General features: G+C 33.1%; 1 protein-coding gene across 1 annotated transcript in view; it reads right to left on the bottom strand.

Moving 5' to 3' along the window:
• The window catches only part of Larp7 (La related protein 7), a 207,987-nt gene that overhangs the window by 105,700 nt on the left and 84,512 nt on the right, over nucleotides 1-17,775 (bottom strand). Inside the window, exon 5 of the mRNA XM_090393486.1 lies at nucleotides 10,257-10,502. Coding sequence (XP_090249612.1) covers nucleotides 10,257-10,502 — 246 coding nt within the window. The remainder of the gene's footprint in view (nucleotides 1-10,256; nucleotides 10,503-17,775) is intronic.

Raw genomic sequence — 17,775 nt, 5'->3', positions numbered from 1 at the left:
CAGATTTCCGATAGAAATTCTTCCAAAAAAAAAGTTAGGTACTACTACTAAATCACTCCAATCTCAAGACATCAAATGGTTTATGCATTTATCATCCTCATGGAAAAAAACTGTGCCTTGACTCTAGTTGTTACCGCTATCCCCCCCTCCCCCAGTCGTTAATGCATTACTGAAGCAGTGTTGAATTCTTCCGTTATATGTGATTCTATTCATTTCACAATGGGGATGACTATGAAACATACGCAAAAATTCTGTACTAATAAGCTGTTAATTTTTTACGTAAGGTATCTGCATTATTCTTAGTTCATCAAAATCCAGCTTTCCAGGAGGAAATACTCTGTACCTCTGTATGAGACCAGCTATGTCATCTTTAAAAGCCTCCTCACATCCTAAACCGAATTCAAACCTAAACTTTTTCCAACCAGGATGTGGTTACTGTTGTGCACTATATGAAGATATCACTAGCATAATGACTTATCTAACAATATTTACAATTTGGCTATTGTAATATTTTTAAGTATTAGAATAATTACAGTCAGTTGTAAATTACCAGTGTTCTTTCTGTCTGCCCAAATTATCTTCTGCAAGTGCAGTCAATATGACACATGCCCATGTTTTTCTAACAATGAAAGATTTCTGATTATCTAATATTAACATATAATTACTCATCCATTCCTGTGGACAGAATCTTTCAGAACAACTTAATTTTGTTAATAACTGCTTTAAGTCATATATGATTGTAGTGGTTCTATGGTTCAGTGTTTTAACTGTGCTAAACCAGAAATTAATGAAAATTAAGTTCCTGTTATCTGCCAAACATACCACATATATATCAATCATCATCATCATCATCATCATCATGCGTATCAAGGATTTAGGCTTACCATGGCCTGTTCCAGCATTAGAAGTTATCGTTGAATCGTTTAAGAGGACGTCCTGGTTTTCTTTTTCCTAATGGCTTGTATACTTTAAGGCTTGTTTTGGTAATCTTTCTGTTTTCATTCTTTGAACGTGTTCCATCCATTTATGTTTATATTTTTTAATTTTTTCTATTACTAGTTCTTGGTTTAATTCTTTTATAATTTCTTCATTTCTTTTGTGATCAAATAGGGTATACTTTGCAGTTTTTCTAATGAATTTCATTTCTGCTGTTATTAATCTTTGTTTGTCTTTTGTTTTATTGTCCAGATTTCGCTTCCATACATTAAGACTGGTAGGGCTAATGTATTGTATACTTTTAGTGTGGTTTGTTTTTGAACTAGGTTTGGTTTAAATATAGAGTTAATTATACCTGTTATTTTTAAATATTTTGCAATTTTTACGTTTATATCTTTTTCATTTTCATATGTGATCATACATAGTAGGTAGTTTAATGAATTCACCTGTTCTAAGATCTTGTTATCTATTACTATTTTAGTTCTTGCTGGATCTTGTCCTTTAAAGGCCACAGTTTTTGATTTTTCTGTTGATATTATCATACCATAATCTTTGGCTATCTTCTTTAGATCTAAAATAGCTTTCTGTAAGTTATTTTCAGAATTTGTAATTATTATTTGGTCGTCAGCAAAAAAGAGAGTGTTCAAGTTCACTGTAGGAGAAACTTTAATATCTTGATGGAAATTTTTATTCCATTTTATTGTTATTTCATTTAGGTAAATATTAAGAGTTGCTGAGAGGGGGCATCCCTGTCGGACCCCTTGGTTTATCTCTCTCGTATATGATAGCTCGTGATTTAATCTTATTTGTATTTGATTATTTTCATATATACTTGTGATAGCTTTTAGGATATTATTTGGTATTTGTCTTTCTTTTAATATGTTAAATAATATGTTTCTTTTAACTTTGTGAAATGCTTTTTCAAAGTCAATAAATGCAATATGTGATTCTAAATTGTATTCTCTTCTTTTCTCTATTATTAATTTTAGGCAAAAGGCCAGGTCTATACATGATCGTCCTTTTCTAAATTCATTCTGTACTTCTAAATAAAGTTTTCGGAATATTTCATTAGTTTGCAATTTAAGATTCTGCTATATATTTTGTAACAGGAATTTAGTATACTGATACCTCTATAGTTTTTAGGGTCATCTCTATTACCTTTTTTTTAAAGATAGGGATCACAATTGCTTTTTTCCATTCTATTGGGGGGACACCAGTTGAATAAATTTTATTTAAAAATAATAAGAGTCTTTCTTTGAATCTTGTTCCTGCATATTTATATAGTTCTGAACCAAGCTTATCTTCTCCAGGTGATTTTCCATTTCTTGTTTCTTTCAGGATGATTTAATTCTTCTTTAGTTATTTTCTTTTCATTTTCGTTAATTGTTTGCAAGTTGCCTTTTTTAAAATATTTGTCTGTCCACAATTCTGTGTAGTAATTTAGAAATTCTTCTAATTTCAATTCGGTGTTTAATTTTATGTTTTCCTTTGGTATCTGCATTTAAGTGTTTCAAAATCTTATATACATTGGAAAAATTTGTTCCATGATTCTCTATGTCTTTTTCTGACTTCTCTTTTAGCTATGGCTCTTATTCTTTTATATTCTATTTCATCTTCAAATCTTACTGGTTCTAGGTTTAATTCTTTCATAATTTCTTCGTTTCTTTTGTGATCAAATAGGGTATACTTTTCAGTTTTTCCTCATGAATTTCATTTCTGCTGTTATTAATCTTTGTTTGTCTTTTGTATTTCTGAAGATAAACTACAGAAAGCTATTTTAGATCTAAATGAGATATCCAAAGATTACGGTATGATAATATCAACAGAAAAATCAAAAACTATGGCCTTTAAAGCACAAGATACAGCAAGAACTAAAATAGCAATAGATAACAAGATCTTAGAACAGGTGAATTCATTAAACTACCTACTATGTATGATCACATATGAAAATGAAAAAGATATAAATGTAAAAATTGCAAAATAACAGGTGTAATTAACTCTATATTTAAACCAAACCTAGTTCAAAAACAAACCAGACTAAAAGTATACAAGACATTAGCCCTACCAGTCTTAATGTATGGAAGCAAAATCTGAACAATAAAGAAAAAAGACAAACAAAGATTAACAACAGCAGAAATGAAGTTTATGAGAAAAACTGCAAAGTATACCCTATTTGATCACAAAAGAAATGAAGACATTATGAAAGAATTAAACCAAGAACCAGTAATAGAAAAAATTTAAAAATATACACATAAATGGATGGAACACGTTCAAAGAATGAAAGCAGAAAGATTACCAAAACAAGCCTTAGGAAAAAGAAAACCAGAACGTTCTCTTAAACGATTCAACGATGACTTCTAAGGCCGGAACAGGCCATGCTAGGCGTAAATCCTTGGTATGCATGATGATGATGATCTTCTAATCTTTTACTGCTTAACCATTTGTGAGAGGCTTCTTTTTTCTTTTTAATTATTTCTTTGATTGCATCATCCCAGATCTTCAGGTTTTTTCCTTTTATTGAATTTTTTGGTCTTTCCTAAGCTTTCATTTGCTGCTGCATTTAGTACCATTTTTATATTAAGCCATTCTATTTCTATTTCTTCATTTTGTTTTATTTTATCTAGATATTGGTTAATTCTTTGTTCATATAGCCATTGTACATTTGTGTCATTCAATAGTCTAGTTTTATAAACAGATGTTTCAATTTTTCTTTCTGTTCTTGTTACTTGTAGCCATTTAGGTGGTAATCTTAATTTTATTTTAACAAGGAAGTGGTCACTGCTTATTTCATTCCTCTGTGAACTCTAACATCTAGTGAAAATTTTGATGTCTTTTCATTTAATATAAAATAATCTATTGATTTCTATCCTCTTACTGCCCAAGTATATTTATGTATTTCTTTATGTTTATATGGTTTATATGTTTATAAAACAAAAATGGAAACAACAAAATATAATACACAAAGCAAACTGGAATGTAAGAGGAATAGCATATAAAGAAATATAATTAGACCAGTTATTAAATGAAAGAAATTTTAAAATAGCAGTAATCATTGAAACAAAAAAGAAATTAAAAGGAACTATGAGAACTGAAAATTTTAATGTGATATACAGTGGAGTCGACAGAGACCAAACAGCACAAGCAGGAGTCATGATTTGGATTCATAACTCCCTTTCAAAACAGTTAAAACATTATAAATTATGGAATGAAAGAATAATAGAAGCTAGAATAAAAACAGATAGAGGCAATTTAACAATAATTGGTTTATATGCCCAGAAGAAGGAAGAGAACAGGATAATACTGATTTTTATAATCAGCTACAAAACATATATAATAAAATAAATAAAAATGATTACATAATTTTAGCAGGAGACTTAAATGCAAGAATTGGAACCACTAAAATTAATAATAATATAAGAATACATGGAGAACACACTCTAAACAAAAATGGTAAAAAATTGATTGACTTTGTAGTTTATAATAACCTAAAAATAATGAATTCCTTTTATAAACATAAAGACATACATAAATATTCTTGGGCAGCAAGAGGATGGACATAAATATTAGATTACTTTATATTAAATGAAAAGACATCAAACTTTTCACTAGATGTTAGAGTTCACAGAGGATATGAAATAAGCAGTGACCACTTCCTTGTTAAAATAAAATTAAGATTACCACCTAAATGGCTACAAGTAACAAGAACAGAAAGAAAAATTGAAACATCTGTTTATAAAACTAGACTATTGAATGACACAAATGTACAATGGTTATATGAACAAAGAATTAACCAATATCTAGATAAAATAAAACAAAATGAAGAAATAGAAATAGAACGGCTTAATATAAAAACGATACTAAATGCAGCAGCAAATGAAAGCTTAGGAAAGACCAAAAAATTCAATAAAAGAAAAAAACTGAAGATCTGGGATGATACAATCAAAGAAATAATCAAAAAGAAAAAAGAAGCCTATCACAAATGGTTAGGAAGTAAATGATTAGAAGATGAAATAGAATATAAAAGAATAAGAGCCATAGCTAAAAGAGAAGCCTGAAAAAGACATAGACGATCATGGAATAAATTTGTTTCTAATTTAGAACATGATTTATATAATATAAGACCCAATGTATATAAGATATTGAAACACTTAAATGCAGATACCAAAGAAATTAACCAATATCTAGATAAAATAAAACAAAATGAAGAAATAGAAATAGAACGGCTTAATATAAAAACGATACTAAATGCAGCAGCAAATGAAAGCTTAGGAAAGACCAAAAAATTCAATAAAAGAAAAAAACTGAAGATCTGGGATGATACAATCAAAGAAATAATCAAAAAGAAAAAAGAAGCCTATCACAAATGGTTAGGAAGTAAATGATTAGAAGATGAAATAGAATATAAAAGAATAAGAGCCATAGCTAAAAGAGAAGCCTGAAAAAGACATAGACGATCATGGAATAAATTTGTTTCTAATTTAGAACATGATTTATATAATATAAGACCCAATGTATATAAGATATTGAAACACTTAAATGCAGATACCAAAGAAAACGTAAAATTAAACACTGAATTGTAGACAGACAAATATTTTAAAAAAGACAACTGGCAAACAATTAACGAAAATGAAAAAGAAATAACTGAAGAAGAATTAGAAATCAGCCTGAAAGAAACAAGAAATGGAAAATCACCTGGAGAAGATAAGCTAGGTTCAGAACTATATAAATATGCAGGAACAAGATTCAAAGAAAGGACTCTTATTATTTTTAAATAAAATTTACTCAACTGGTATCACAATTACTTTATTCCATTTTATTGGGGGGATACCAGTTGAGTAAATTTTATTTAAAAATAATAAGAGTCTTTCTTTGAATCTTGTTCCTGCATATTTATATAGTTCTGAACCTAGCTTATCTTCTCCAGGAGATTTTCCATTTCTTGTTTCTTTCAGGCTGATTTCTAATTCTTCTTCAGTTATTTAACCAATTAAAAGAGAGATGACCCTAAAAACTATAGAGGTATCAGTATACTAAATTCCTGTTACAAAATATATAGCAGAATCTTAAATAACAAACTAATGAAATATTCCGAAAACTTTATTCTAGAAGTACAGAATGGATTTAGAAAAGGACGATCATGTATAGACCCGGCCTTTTGCCTAAAATTAATAATAGAGAAAAGAAGAGAATATAATTTAGAAACACATATTGCATTTATTAACTTTGAAAAAGATTTGACAAAGTTAAAAGAAACATTATTTAACATATTAAAAGAAAGACAAATACCAAATAATATCCTAAAAGCTATCACAAGTATATATGAAAATAATCAAATACAAATAAGATTAAATAGTGAGCTATCATATACGAGAGAGATAAACCAAGGGGTCCGACAGGGATGTCACCTCTCAGCAACTCTTTTTAATATCTACTTAAATAAAATAATAATAAAATGGAATAAAAATTTACATCAAGGAATTAAACTTTCTCCTACAGTTAACTTAAACACTCTCCTCTTTGCCGACGACGAAATAATAATTACAAATTCTGAAAATAACTTACAGAAAGCTATTTTAGATCTATATGAGGTATCCAAAGATTATGGTATGATAATATCAATGGAAAAATCAAAAACTATGGCCTTTAAAGGACAAGATCTAGCAAGAACTAAAATAGTAATAGATAACAAGATCTTAGAACAGGTGAATTCATTTAACTACCTAGGATGTATGAACACATATGAAAATGAAAAAGATATAAATGTAAAAATTGCAAAATATTTAAAAATAACAGGTGTAATTAACTCTATATTTAAACCAAACCTAGTTCAAAAACAAACCAGACTAAAAGTATACAATACATTAGTCCTACCAGTCTTAATGTATGGAAGCAAAATCTGGACAATAAAGAAAAAAGACAAACAAAGATTAAAAACAGCAGAAATGTAGTTTATGAGAAAAACTGCAAAATATACCATATTTGATCACAAAAGAAATGAAGAAATTATGAAAGAATTAAACCAAGAACCAGTAATAGAAAAAATTAAAAAATATAAACATAAATGGATGGAACACGTTCAAAGAATGAAAACAGAAAGATTACCAAAACAAGCCTTAAAGTATACAAGCAATTAGGAAAAAGAAAACCAGTACGTCCTCTTAAACGATTCAACGATGACTTCTAAGGCCGGAACAGGCCTGCTAGGATTAAATCCTTGATACGCATGATGATGACATTTGTGTCACTCAATAGTCTAGTTTTATAAACAAATGTTTCAAATTTTCTTTCTGATCTTGTTACTTATAGCCATTTAGGAGGTAATCTTAGTTTTATTTTAACAAGGAAGTGGGCACTGCTTATTTCATATCCTCTGTGAACTCTAACATCTAGTGAAAATTTTGATGTCTTTTCATTTAATATAAAATAATCTAATATTGATTTCTATCCTCTTGCTGCCCAAGTATATCTATGTATGTCTTTATGTTTATAAAAGGAATTCATTATTTTTAGGATATTATAAACTACAAAGTCTTTCAATTTTTTACCATTCCTGTTTAGAGTATGTTCTCCATGTATTCCTATATTATTATTAATTTTCGTGTTTGCAATTCTTGCATTTAAGTCTCTGCTAAAATTACGTAATCATTTTTATTTATTTTATTATATATGTTTTGTAGCTGATTATAAAAATCAGTAGTATCCTGTTCTCTTCCTTCTTCTTAGGCATATAAACCAATTATTGTTAAACTGCCTCTATCTATTTTTATTCTAGCTTCTATTATTCTTTCATTCCATAATTTATAATGTTTTAACTGTTTTGAAAGGGAGTTATGAATCCAAATCATGACTCCTGCTTGTGCTGTTTGGTCTCTGTTGACTCCACTGTATATCACATTAAAATTTTCGGTTCTCATAGTTCCTTTTAATTTCTTTTTGTTTCAGTGATTACTGCTATTTTAAAATTTCTTTCATTTAATAGTTGGTCTAATTCTATTTCTTTATATGCTATTCCTCTTACATTCTAGTTTGCTATGTGTATTATATTTTGTCGTTTCCATTTTTGTTTTACCTTTTCCATTCCAGGGTCATTTTCCATAGATTCAATCCGATTATCTTTTTCTGTCAGCTTACAAGTAGAATTATGTTCTCCGTGTCAGGGGACTAGCCTGACAATGAAATAGTTCAGTGGTAGGGCTGCTCCCTTAAGACTTTTGAGGTAGCCTTCTTCCGAATTTAAACCCATAGGAAGAATAGGGTATATTGAAGGAGAAAAGAGTAGATTATAGAAGAATAATTATAGTAGGGTTTATAGAGAGGGCATAGTTGTAATGCCAGAAATGAAAAGACCCTTGCCCTCGAGTACTCTAATATAAGGATCATAAAATAGGAAGAGTTGGCTGATAAGGCTTTATAGGAAATAATAAAATAAGTGGATCTTCCTCAAAGTGGAAGAAGAAGAGGATAGATCCAGCTAGGGGTCCATGGGAGTGCCACTTCCCCTTACAATCAAGATGATTGCCCCTTATGGCCCTGTTGGTCCACGAGTCCTTATTCAGTATATTCGGACCTCCCCACCACACACACACACGCACGCACGCACGCACGCACGCACAAACATGGCGGGCTCCCCTATCCATCACCCAGATAGAAAACCCTACACTCCAACATACTGACATAATGGTCAGTTTTGATGTCTCCTCCTTATTCACAAATGTCCCACTCAAGGAAACCTTAGAGCTAATCCAAGCTAAATTTCCTCCCGATATCTCAGCCCTATTTCAGTTCACAATGAACTCGGGCTATTTTGTTTGCCAGAGAAAATTCTACAAAGAAATAGAGGGGACAGCCATGGGTTCACCACTCTCCCTACCCTTGGCCAATTTCTTTATGGAAACCTTCGAAGATAAAGCCTTAAAATCTGCCCCACAAAAACCTACCATATGGCTTTGCTACGTTGATGAGATGTTTGCTATTTGGCCACATGGCTCTGATACATTCCTCTTCTTCTTAAGACACTTAAGCAACCAACCACCCCAGAATTAAGTTCACCCTGGAAAAAGAGGAAAACAACAGTCACCTGCCAGCCTGGTGGAACCTTGGTTTTCTCAGTTTATAGAAAACCCAATCATACAGGCTAAATACATTCACCAACAATCCCACCATGCCCCCTCACAATAATATGGAGTTGTTAAGACACTACACAACAGGGCTAAACTAATCTGTTCAAATGACAATGTCCTAACCAATGAACTAAATCACATCCTCAACACTTTCTCAGCCAATGGCTACCTCCCCCCCCCCCAAAAAAAATATTAAAACCAGTAAACCACAACCTCCCTCCCCCTCACAACAAGGATTACTCCAAATCCATCATCATCATTCCCTACATTCGAGGCACCCCGGAAAAAATTACCAAAATCTTAAAAAAACATGACTTGACCTCTTGTTACAGACCTTATAGAAAATTGGCATCCCTTATCCGCTCCACTAAAGACCAACCACTTCCCCTAGACCTACCTGGTGTATACCAGGTCCCTTGCAGCTGTAAGTTGTCCTACTTTGGCCAAACAGGCAGGACAGCGAATATCGGAATTTCAGAACAGAAGGACTACATTCAGTTTCACCAGTACAGCCACTCTGGTCTTGAAGACCATGCTCTGGATACACGCCACAGAATACGGTGGAAGAAAGCCACAATAATACACCATAGCAAGTTCAAATTTGAAAGACTATTTATAGAATCAGCCTTAGCCCTAAGAAACATGCCAAACCTCAACAAATTTGGTGGCATGAGACTGCCCGAAATTTGGGAGGCTTATATCAGGAGACCCAACGGCTTACGTCAGGAAACCCTTCAGCCCAACGGCCAAGAATACCCTACATAGCCCGGTAGGGGGCACCATCACGACTTTTAGGAAAACCATAGATTCCTTGCTTCATTCTCATTTACTGTGTTTAGTGCCTGCATGCCATCTTTATTGTAAGTTCCTTTGAAGAAGGCAACGTGACGTTGCCGAAATATTGGAAATATATTAAAGTTTAATTTAATGTATATTCTATTGTACATTGTAATTTCCTTAAGCTATTTAGTAAGCATGTACAACCAACGTTTAAGCCTGTCTGCGAGGATATACAATCATCCTCAGTAACCCTTCATTCCTGGAGCTTTAATAACAGGATTACAATCCTTAACCTCTCTAAGAATTAGGTAAATCAGTTCATATATTGAAAGTAGAACTCTTGAAGCAGATAATGAAAAATTAAATGATAACAATGATATGAAGCCTAAATTTTTTTAGCAGAATAAAAATGAATCTTACCTCACAAGCTTTTTGTGCTGAGAGAAATGTCTCAAATTCAATGAAAGCAAATCCTTTTGGGTTGCCTGTATGTCTGAATCGTGGAAGACTTACATATGTTACTCTACCAAATTTTCCAAACAGATTCTTCAACCAATCATGGTCAACATTTGGAGGTAGCCTTTCAACATAAATAGTGCATTCATCAATATTTTCTATTTCTGCCACAGGTTTTGTTCTCCTAACTAGTCTTTCATCAGCAGATATCTATATGACAAATATATATTTATAAAACAGAAAAAGATGCTAACAAAATTCTATGGCAATTTTAACAAATTTATTTATTTGTATTTATGTATAAATACAAATGTATTTATTTTTATTAAATTTAATCTATACTTTATTTATTCTCTACTCTTTTCATGAATGTAACACTAAATTCTCACATGAAATGATCATCAAATGCACTGTTTGAATTACTGCATTTTCTCATGTCATTTGGGTAGAGCATGGAGGAAGGTTGGATGGCATATCGCTGTAAAAAGATCTGATATGATTACCAGATCTAGTATTCTTAAACCTTTAGGCACCTTTCATCACATACTGTTGCACGTGATTATCTCTCAGTAGCTGCATAAATAGATTTTGAAGGAGGAAAGAGTGCAGAGGTAGGGAAATAGAATTTGTGTAGCTGAGATATAATTATCTAAATGTGACGAAAGATGTCCAATGGTTTGAGAACATTGGGTCTTGTGATAGCATCAGAGAATTTCTCCATAACCAAAGTAATTAACTTTGTCTCCAATAATGAAGAGGGTGATCATGTAGTCTTTACCTGGGAAGTGACTAAGCATGTGAAAATTTTAATTAAGATGGGTTATATGTGAAACTACAAAGCTGGTGATTACAACAAACTCAGGAGGTAGCTTGGAACAATATAAGAAACTAACAGGAAAAGATGTCAGTAGTGTATGGGGAAATAGTCGATGTGGGTATTTAAGGAAAGCAGTATTAGACTGCATATCCAGAATAGGGAAGATAAACTAGAAAGGCGTAAACTGGATTAGTATAGCATGCATCATTAAACAGGATTTGAATGGGGGGGGGAATATTGTGGAGGGTATAATAAGGAGAAAGATTGCAGACATAGACTTCTGTGGCCAATTGGTTCAAAAGATATATTTTGGTGATTACACCACATTTTTTTATTATTCAGTTATATAAAACACTGAAATAATGGTTCCCGACAAGTTTCGTAAATCGTAGGAATTTACATCTTTAAATACAAATCATAACCATCTGGCTATTCATAAAACTCAAATAACAGAATGCAGATATAACGTTATTGACGTTGAACAATACTGGACGATGTCACGTGTTCTTGTTCTCGTTCATACAGTCCGAGCTCAGATTGAGGTAGATTTTTTTATTAGAGCTGACCACACTTGATGGAGAATTAAACCTTGATTTTTAATGCATTGGGTTGGTTTTTTTAGCATATTAGCAGCCTCTTTAAATTTTCTTATATAACTGTTGTTTTCTATGTATGACATCGGCGTTTTTTGCCAGAGTACATCGTGTCCAGTGGAAGTGGTATGGAAATCAAGACCTGTTTTTTGTTCTCTTTTGTATTGTACGTCTTTTTGGTGTTCAGCCATGCGTATTTCTCCAGATCTTCCTGTCTGTCCTACGTAGCAAATCTCGCAAGAGCAATGGATTTTTTAGACTCCTGGTTTTTTAAGAGGATGATGAGATGGTTTTGGTGGATGTAGGAATCTTGAGATTTTTTCCATAGGAAGGAAGGCTACTGTATGTTGTGTTTGTTCATTAATTTGGCTAGCTTATCTGTAACATTTTTGATATAAGGAAGCGAGATTGCGTTTTTGTAATCCTGTTTTATTGTGTTGTTAGCTGGAGGCATTTTAAGGATTCTCTTGATGGCTTTTGTTTCATATCCATTCTGTTGGAGGATTTGTGGTAAGTATTTTAGTTCTTCATTACATCTTTCTTGTGTGCTGGAGATATTGTATGCTCTGTCTCGAAGAGTTTTAATTAAGCTTATTTTTTGTGAAGGATGGTGGTGTGAGGTTGCATTTAGAAATCTTCCAGTGTTTGTCGGCTTCCTATATACTGAGGAGAGTTTACTTTCTTCATTAACTTCTAATAGAATATCCAGAAAAGGAAGTTTTTTATTTTTTTCTTGTTCTAAAGTGAATTTTATGGTGTTGTGCAAATTGCTGAGATAATCTTTGAAATTGATAAGTTCGTCTGTTGTTCCACTGAATATGATGAAAATATCGTCCGCATAGCGTAGCCATATTTTTGGTTTTTTATGGTAATTCTTATGAGCACTGTTTTCAAATTTTTCCATAAATAGGTTTGCTAATACCGGTGATAATGATGAACCCATGGCCAGTTCCTTCTTTTTGTTCCCAGGTTCTATCTTTATAGGTGAAAAAAGTATTGTCTATACAATGTTTAAAAAGATTCAAGATGTCCGGAGGGAAGAGGTCTTCTAGGAGATTCAAAATTTCTTGTCTCGGGACGTTTGTAAAGATGCTGATAATGTTGAGACTTGCTAAGATGCCTGTTGGACCAATATGTATATCTTTCACTTTTTCTATGAAATGTTTACTATTTTTTATGAAGGAAGATGTTTTTCCTATATGTTCAATAGTAGATGGAAGAGATTCACCGACTTCCAACTTGGCGAAATACCTCACCAACACGATCTCGCAACATATATAAAAGTATTGTATAAACAATACTTTTTTTTTTTTACAAAAACGCAATCTCGCTTCCTTATATCAAAAATGTTACAAATAAGCTAGCCAAATTAATGAACAAACACAACATAAAAGTAGCCTTCCTTCCTATGGAAAAAATCTCAAGATTCCTACATCCACCAAAACCACCTCATCGTCCTCTTAAAAAACCAGGAGTCTACAAAATCCATTGCTCTTGCGAGATTTGCTATGTAGGACAGACAGGAAGATCTGGAGAAATACGCATGGCTGAACACCAAAAAGACATACAATACAAAAGAGAACAAAAAACAGGTCTTGATTTCCATACCACTTCCACTGGACACGATGTACTCTGGCAAAAAACGACGATGTCATATATAGAAAACTTAAAGAAGCTGCTAATATGCTAAAAAACCCAACCCAATGCAATAAAAATCAAGGTTTAATTCTCCATCAAGTGTGGTCAGCTCTAATAAAAAAATCTACCTCAATCTGAGCTCGGACTGTATGAACGAGAACAAGAACACGTGACATCGTCCAGTATTGTTCAACGTCAATAATGTTATATATCTGCATTCTGTTATTTGAGTTTTATGAATAGCCAGACGGTTATGATTTGTATTTATTAATTCTCTTGTTTAAACTTTAAGTTATACTATTTAGCCCCCGAAGATGTAAATTCCTACGATTTACGAAACTTGTCGGGAACTATTATTTCAGTGTTTTATATAACTGAATAATAAAAAAATTTAGTGTAATCACTGAAATATATCTTTTGAAGGAGAAAGATGTTCAGCAAGCATATGTGCAGTATAAAACACAGGCAAGAGGAGTGACCAAGAAATTAATATAGTAAGCTAAAGGATATCCCAAAAAGACCTTCACTACATGAGTTAAAGGAAGAATTATTATGGAAGACTAACTTTAATGAACACTGACAACAGGGAAGGTGACAGAAGCAGAAAAAAAAGTGCAATTACGAATAATTACCTTCCAAGTGCATATAATCCACGCAGTGACTGACAATGACAGGGATCGAAAATATAGGAAGATGAACTGGAGATGTTTAGGATATTAATAAATCTCAATGTAAATACAAGCCATGGGATGGGATGAAGTACCAGCCCATGGCTCGTACTTCATCCCATTCAGTACATGATAGAAACATAATTCCCTATGATAACAAGAGACATCGTAGTACTCCTAACCAGCTTTCAGAGTTCCTGGGGAGTAGAAAGAAGGCAATATACTTGTTACATAAAGGTGGTTCCCAAATTATGGACTATAACTAAAAAGTGGTAGTTAAGGAAATGGACAAGTTCGTTAAGAACAGAATTCAGAAATGGGTGGATAAAAATGATATTTAATGAGGGTAGAGGAGAGAGGAAGGCATGGTTTTGTGAAGGAAAGCTGTCTTAGTATTTACTCACTTTCTACAATAAAGTGACAAATGAATTATATAAGAAAAATGGCTACAACATGATACTGCTAGACTTGCAAAAAAGCATGACAGGATACTGCAATAAATCTCATTAAATTTTGGTGGGAATAGACATGAGGCTCATGGCACAAATAAGAGGATGGCTGATGAAAACATCAGTAGTACATGGAGCTATATCAAAGACAAGGCAGGTAATTAGCAGAGCACCACAGGACTCTGAGTTAGGCTATTGTTGTTTAATTTGTATATTAATAACACTAGAAATAATTTGTGGAGAATACTTTTTTGTTGATAATACTAAACAGGGAGAGTAATAATTAATTAATAAATAATTTAGAGATCTGCAGGATGATCTAAACAGACTGGTAGTTTAAGGCAAAGGCCATATAATATTTAGCCTAACATCAATTGATAAGGCTGGAGATTTTTTCTTGTGTGTGTGTGTTGGAATGGGGGGGGGGGGGATCCCCAGCTGAATTGAATGGTGGATAGAGAACTGGAGTTCAAAGGACATATTTCCAAAGTGGACAAAATACAATGATAAACAGAGATAAGGAAGTTCTCTCTTTTTATAAGATCATATTTGACTCTTGTGCTCAGATTTGGTTGCCTGGGTTTTTTTTAGATAAGAAAATGGTGGAGAAGATTCAGGAGTAAGCAACCAAAATAGTGACTAGTTTACGGAATGTTCCCCATGATAACAACATGAAGGCTTGTGGGTTACAAAAATTTAGCAGATAAGAACAAGAGGGGCATGATAGAAACATAATTTGCTAATGGTATTTTATAGAGTAAATGGTAAAGAAATATTTACTTAAGTATAAAGAGCTAATAAGCTTCATTTCGGCAATGAAAACATTACTTAAATTAAGGGGATATTAAATCCCACATAGTTTTAAAACCGAATAAGAAACTCAAAGATTGGAATCAGAGAGTTTCTTACTGATGACTCACTGATGAAGCCTCAAAAAAGGCTCAAAAAGCTCACCGAAGATGCTATCAGTGCCCTAAGCCTCAGAAGAAGTGCTGGTGCTAGATCGAATGCAGAATCTGTTGCTTAGCACTGGAAACAGCTAATAACATCAGACTTGACGTTGCCAACATCCTTGCCCAGTTGTCACCTCCAAAAAGTAATTTATCTTCCAGACAACTCACTGCTCTCAGAAAATTACAGAAAGAAAAAAGTATCGTCATCACCAGAATGGATAAGGGTAATGCCACAGTCATCCTTAATACCACAGAATATAATAAAAAAAAATGGAAATTATTCTCTGAGATCATGCTACCTACATCCCACTAGAACACGATCCCATAAAAACGCAAGTTAAATTTTTTTTAAATTACTTACTTATCCTCCTGGCCGCCAGACATTACAAAAAAAAACTCAAACCTTTCAGTTCTTGTCCCCTCTGCACATACAGTTTACCAAAAATCCACAAACCTAATTCCTCCCTAAGTCCTATAGTTGATGCCACTGATGCACCTTGCTACAAACTGTCCAAGCAGCTGGCTAACTCTCTGATCCCCTCACTAGTCTTACCACATCCTATGTAAAAAAAACTCTACCCATTTTAAAACCTTAATTGAAAATTTAATTTTAAATAACACAGATATATTGGTAAGCTTTGACATCACCTCATTGTTTACCAATATTTCCTTATATGACACCTTAATACTCTTGAAAGACTTTTAATGGGATTATATTGATCAAGTGCATATAATAAACAACTAAGTTATACCAACTAGTTTACCAACTAAGACTGTTGGCATCTTCAGGGTACATAACTGATGTAAGGCACTAAAAAGTAAAAAATTGTTACAAACTATAATCAACCGATTCCAATTATATTAAACAAAGAACAGAGCGCGTACAAAACATGCATAGAGCGTGGATGATATCACTTGTTATTTAGGAACGTTTTCTATAGTTGGCACTATAATTCATTTCTGGCGAGTTGAATGATCTGATAAGGGTCTTCCAGATCACTTGGTTCCTGTTAAGGTTTTGTATACAGCAGGCAACTGTTGTGGCCTCCTTAAAAATTCGGGAGCGGAAGTCCTCCATGTAAGGAATTGTGCTTCTATCCCACTCTATGGTATGGTTTGTTCTTGAGAAACGAAAAGCTAACCCCGATTTTTCTTCTCTGTTATTATTGACGTCACCTATGTGTTCTTTTTGTCTAATTTCAAGGCTCCTTGATGTTTGGCCGATGTAATTCAAGCTGCACGAGCAGGGTATGTTACAAACGCCAGCATATTTCGAGAAACGATGGCTATCTTTTGGAGATATTAAGAATTGTCTAATTGTTTCTGTGGGTTTAAAGGTCACTCTTATTTTATGTGGTCTAAGGAGTCTAGCAATCTTATTAGAAACTGTCCCTAAGTATGGAACGACGATGGTAGAAATATAATGTATATCATCTTGTTGTCTTTGTCGGCGTTCAGAGAAAAGTATCTTGTGGACGAGTCTTCGAGGAAATCCATTCATGGTAAGGTTGGTGGATATCAGGGATAGTTCTTCAACATGTGTACAATACTAAGTTTCTGAGAAATGTGGTGGCAGGAAGTGAAATGTAAATAACATCCTGTATTGGTAGGTTTGCGGTAAACTGAGAGGTTGATACCACCATTCGGAAGCTTCTTAATTAAAGTGTCCAGAAATGATAATTGGTTATCTTTTTCAAGTTCTAGAGTGAATTTGATTGTGTAGTGTAGAGAGTTCATTTTGTTAAGAAAGTCGAACAGATCCTTTTTTTGTGTGGTTCCAGGCGATAAAGATATCATCCACGTATCTCCACCATACTGTAGGTTTAGGGTCTGTTTGAGTTAAGATTTTACTTTCAAAATCCTCCATAAAGAGATCAGCAAGATGGAGAGAGTGGGCTACCCATTGCAAGGCCAGTCAATTGCTGATATATGGTTTTATTCCATAAGAAAAGTTCTTATGGAATAAAAACATTAAATTCTTAATTAAAGTGTTCTGGACACTTTAATTAAGAAGCTTCCAAATGGTGGTATCAACCTCTCAGTTTACCGCAAACCTACCAATACAGGACGTTATTTACATTTCACTTCCTGCCACCACATTTCTCAGAAACTTAGTATTGTACACATGTTGAAGAACCATGCCTCTCTCCTTACAACAGATCAACAAGACCTCCAGAAAGAACTATCCCTGATATCCACCAACCTTACCATGAATGGATTTCCTCGAAGACTCGTCCACAAGATGCTTTTCTCTGAACCCCGACAAAGACAACAAGATGATTATACGTTATATTTCTACCATTGTCATTCCATACTTAGGGACAGTTTCTAATAAGATTTTCTAATAAGATGGCCTTTAAACCCA

This window comes from Typopeltis vanoorti, chromosome 5 (genome assembly GCF_054136105.1).
Source record: "Typopeltis vanoorti isolate ZY-2024b chromosome 5, IOZ_Tvanoo_1.0, whole genome shotgun sequence".
Taxonomy (NCBI): Eukaryota; Metazoa; Arthropoda; class Arachnida; order Uropygi; family Thelyphonidae; genus Typopeltis; species Typopeltis vanoorti.
The sequence above is the reverse complement of the archived record's forward strand: the minus strand, read 5'-3'. Positions and strand labels throughout refer to the sequence as shown.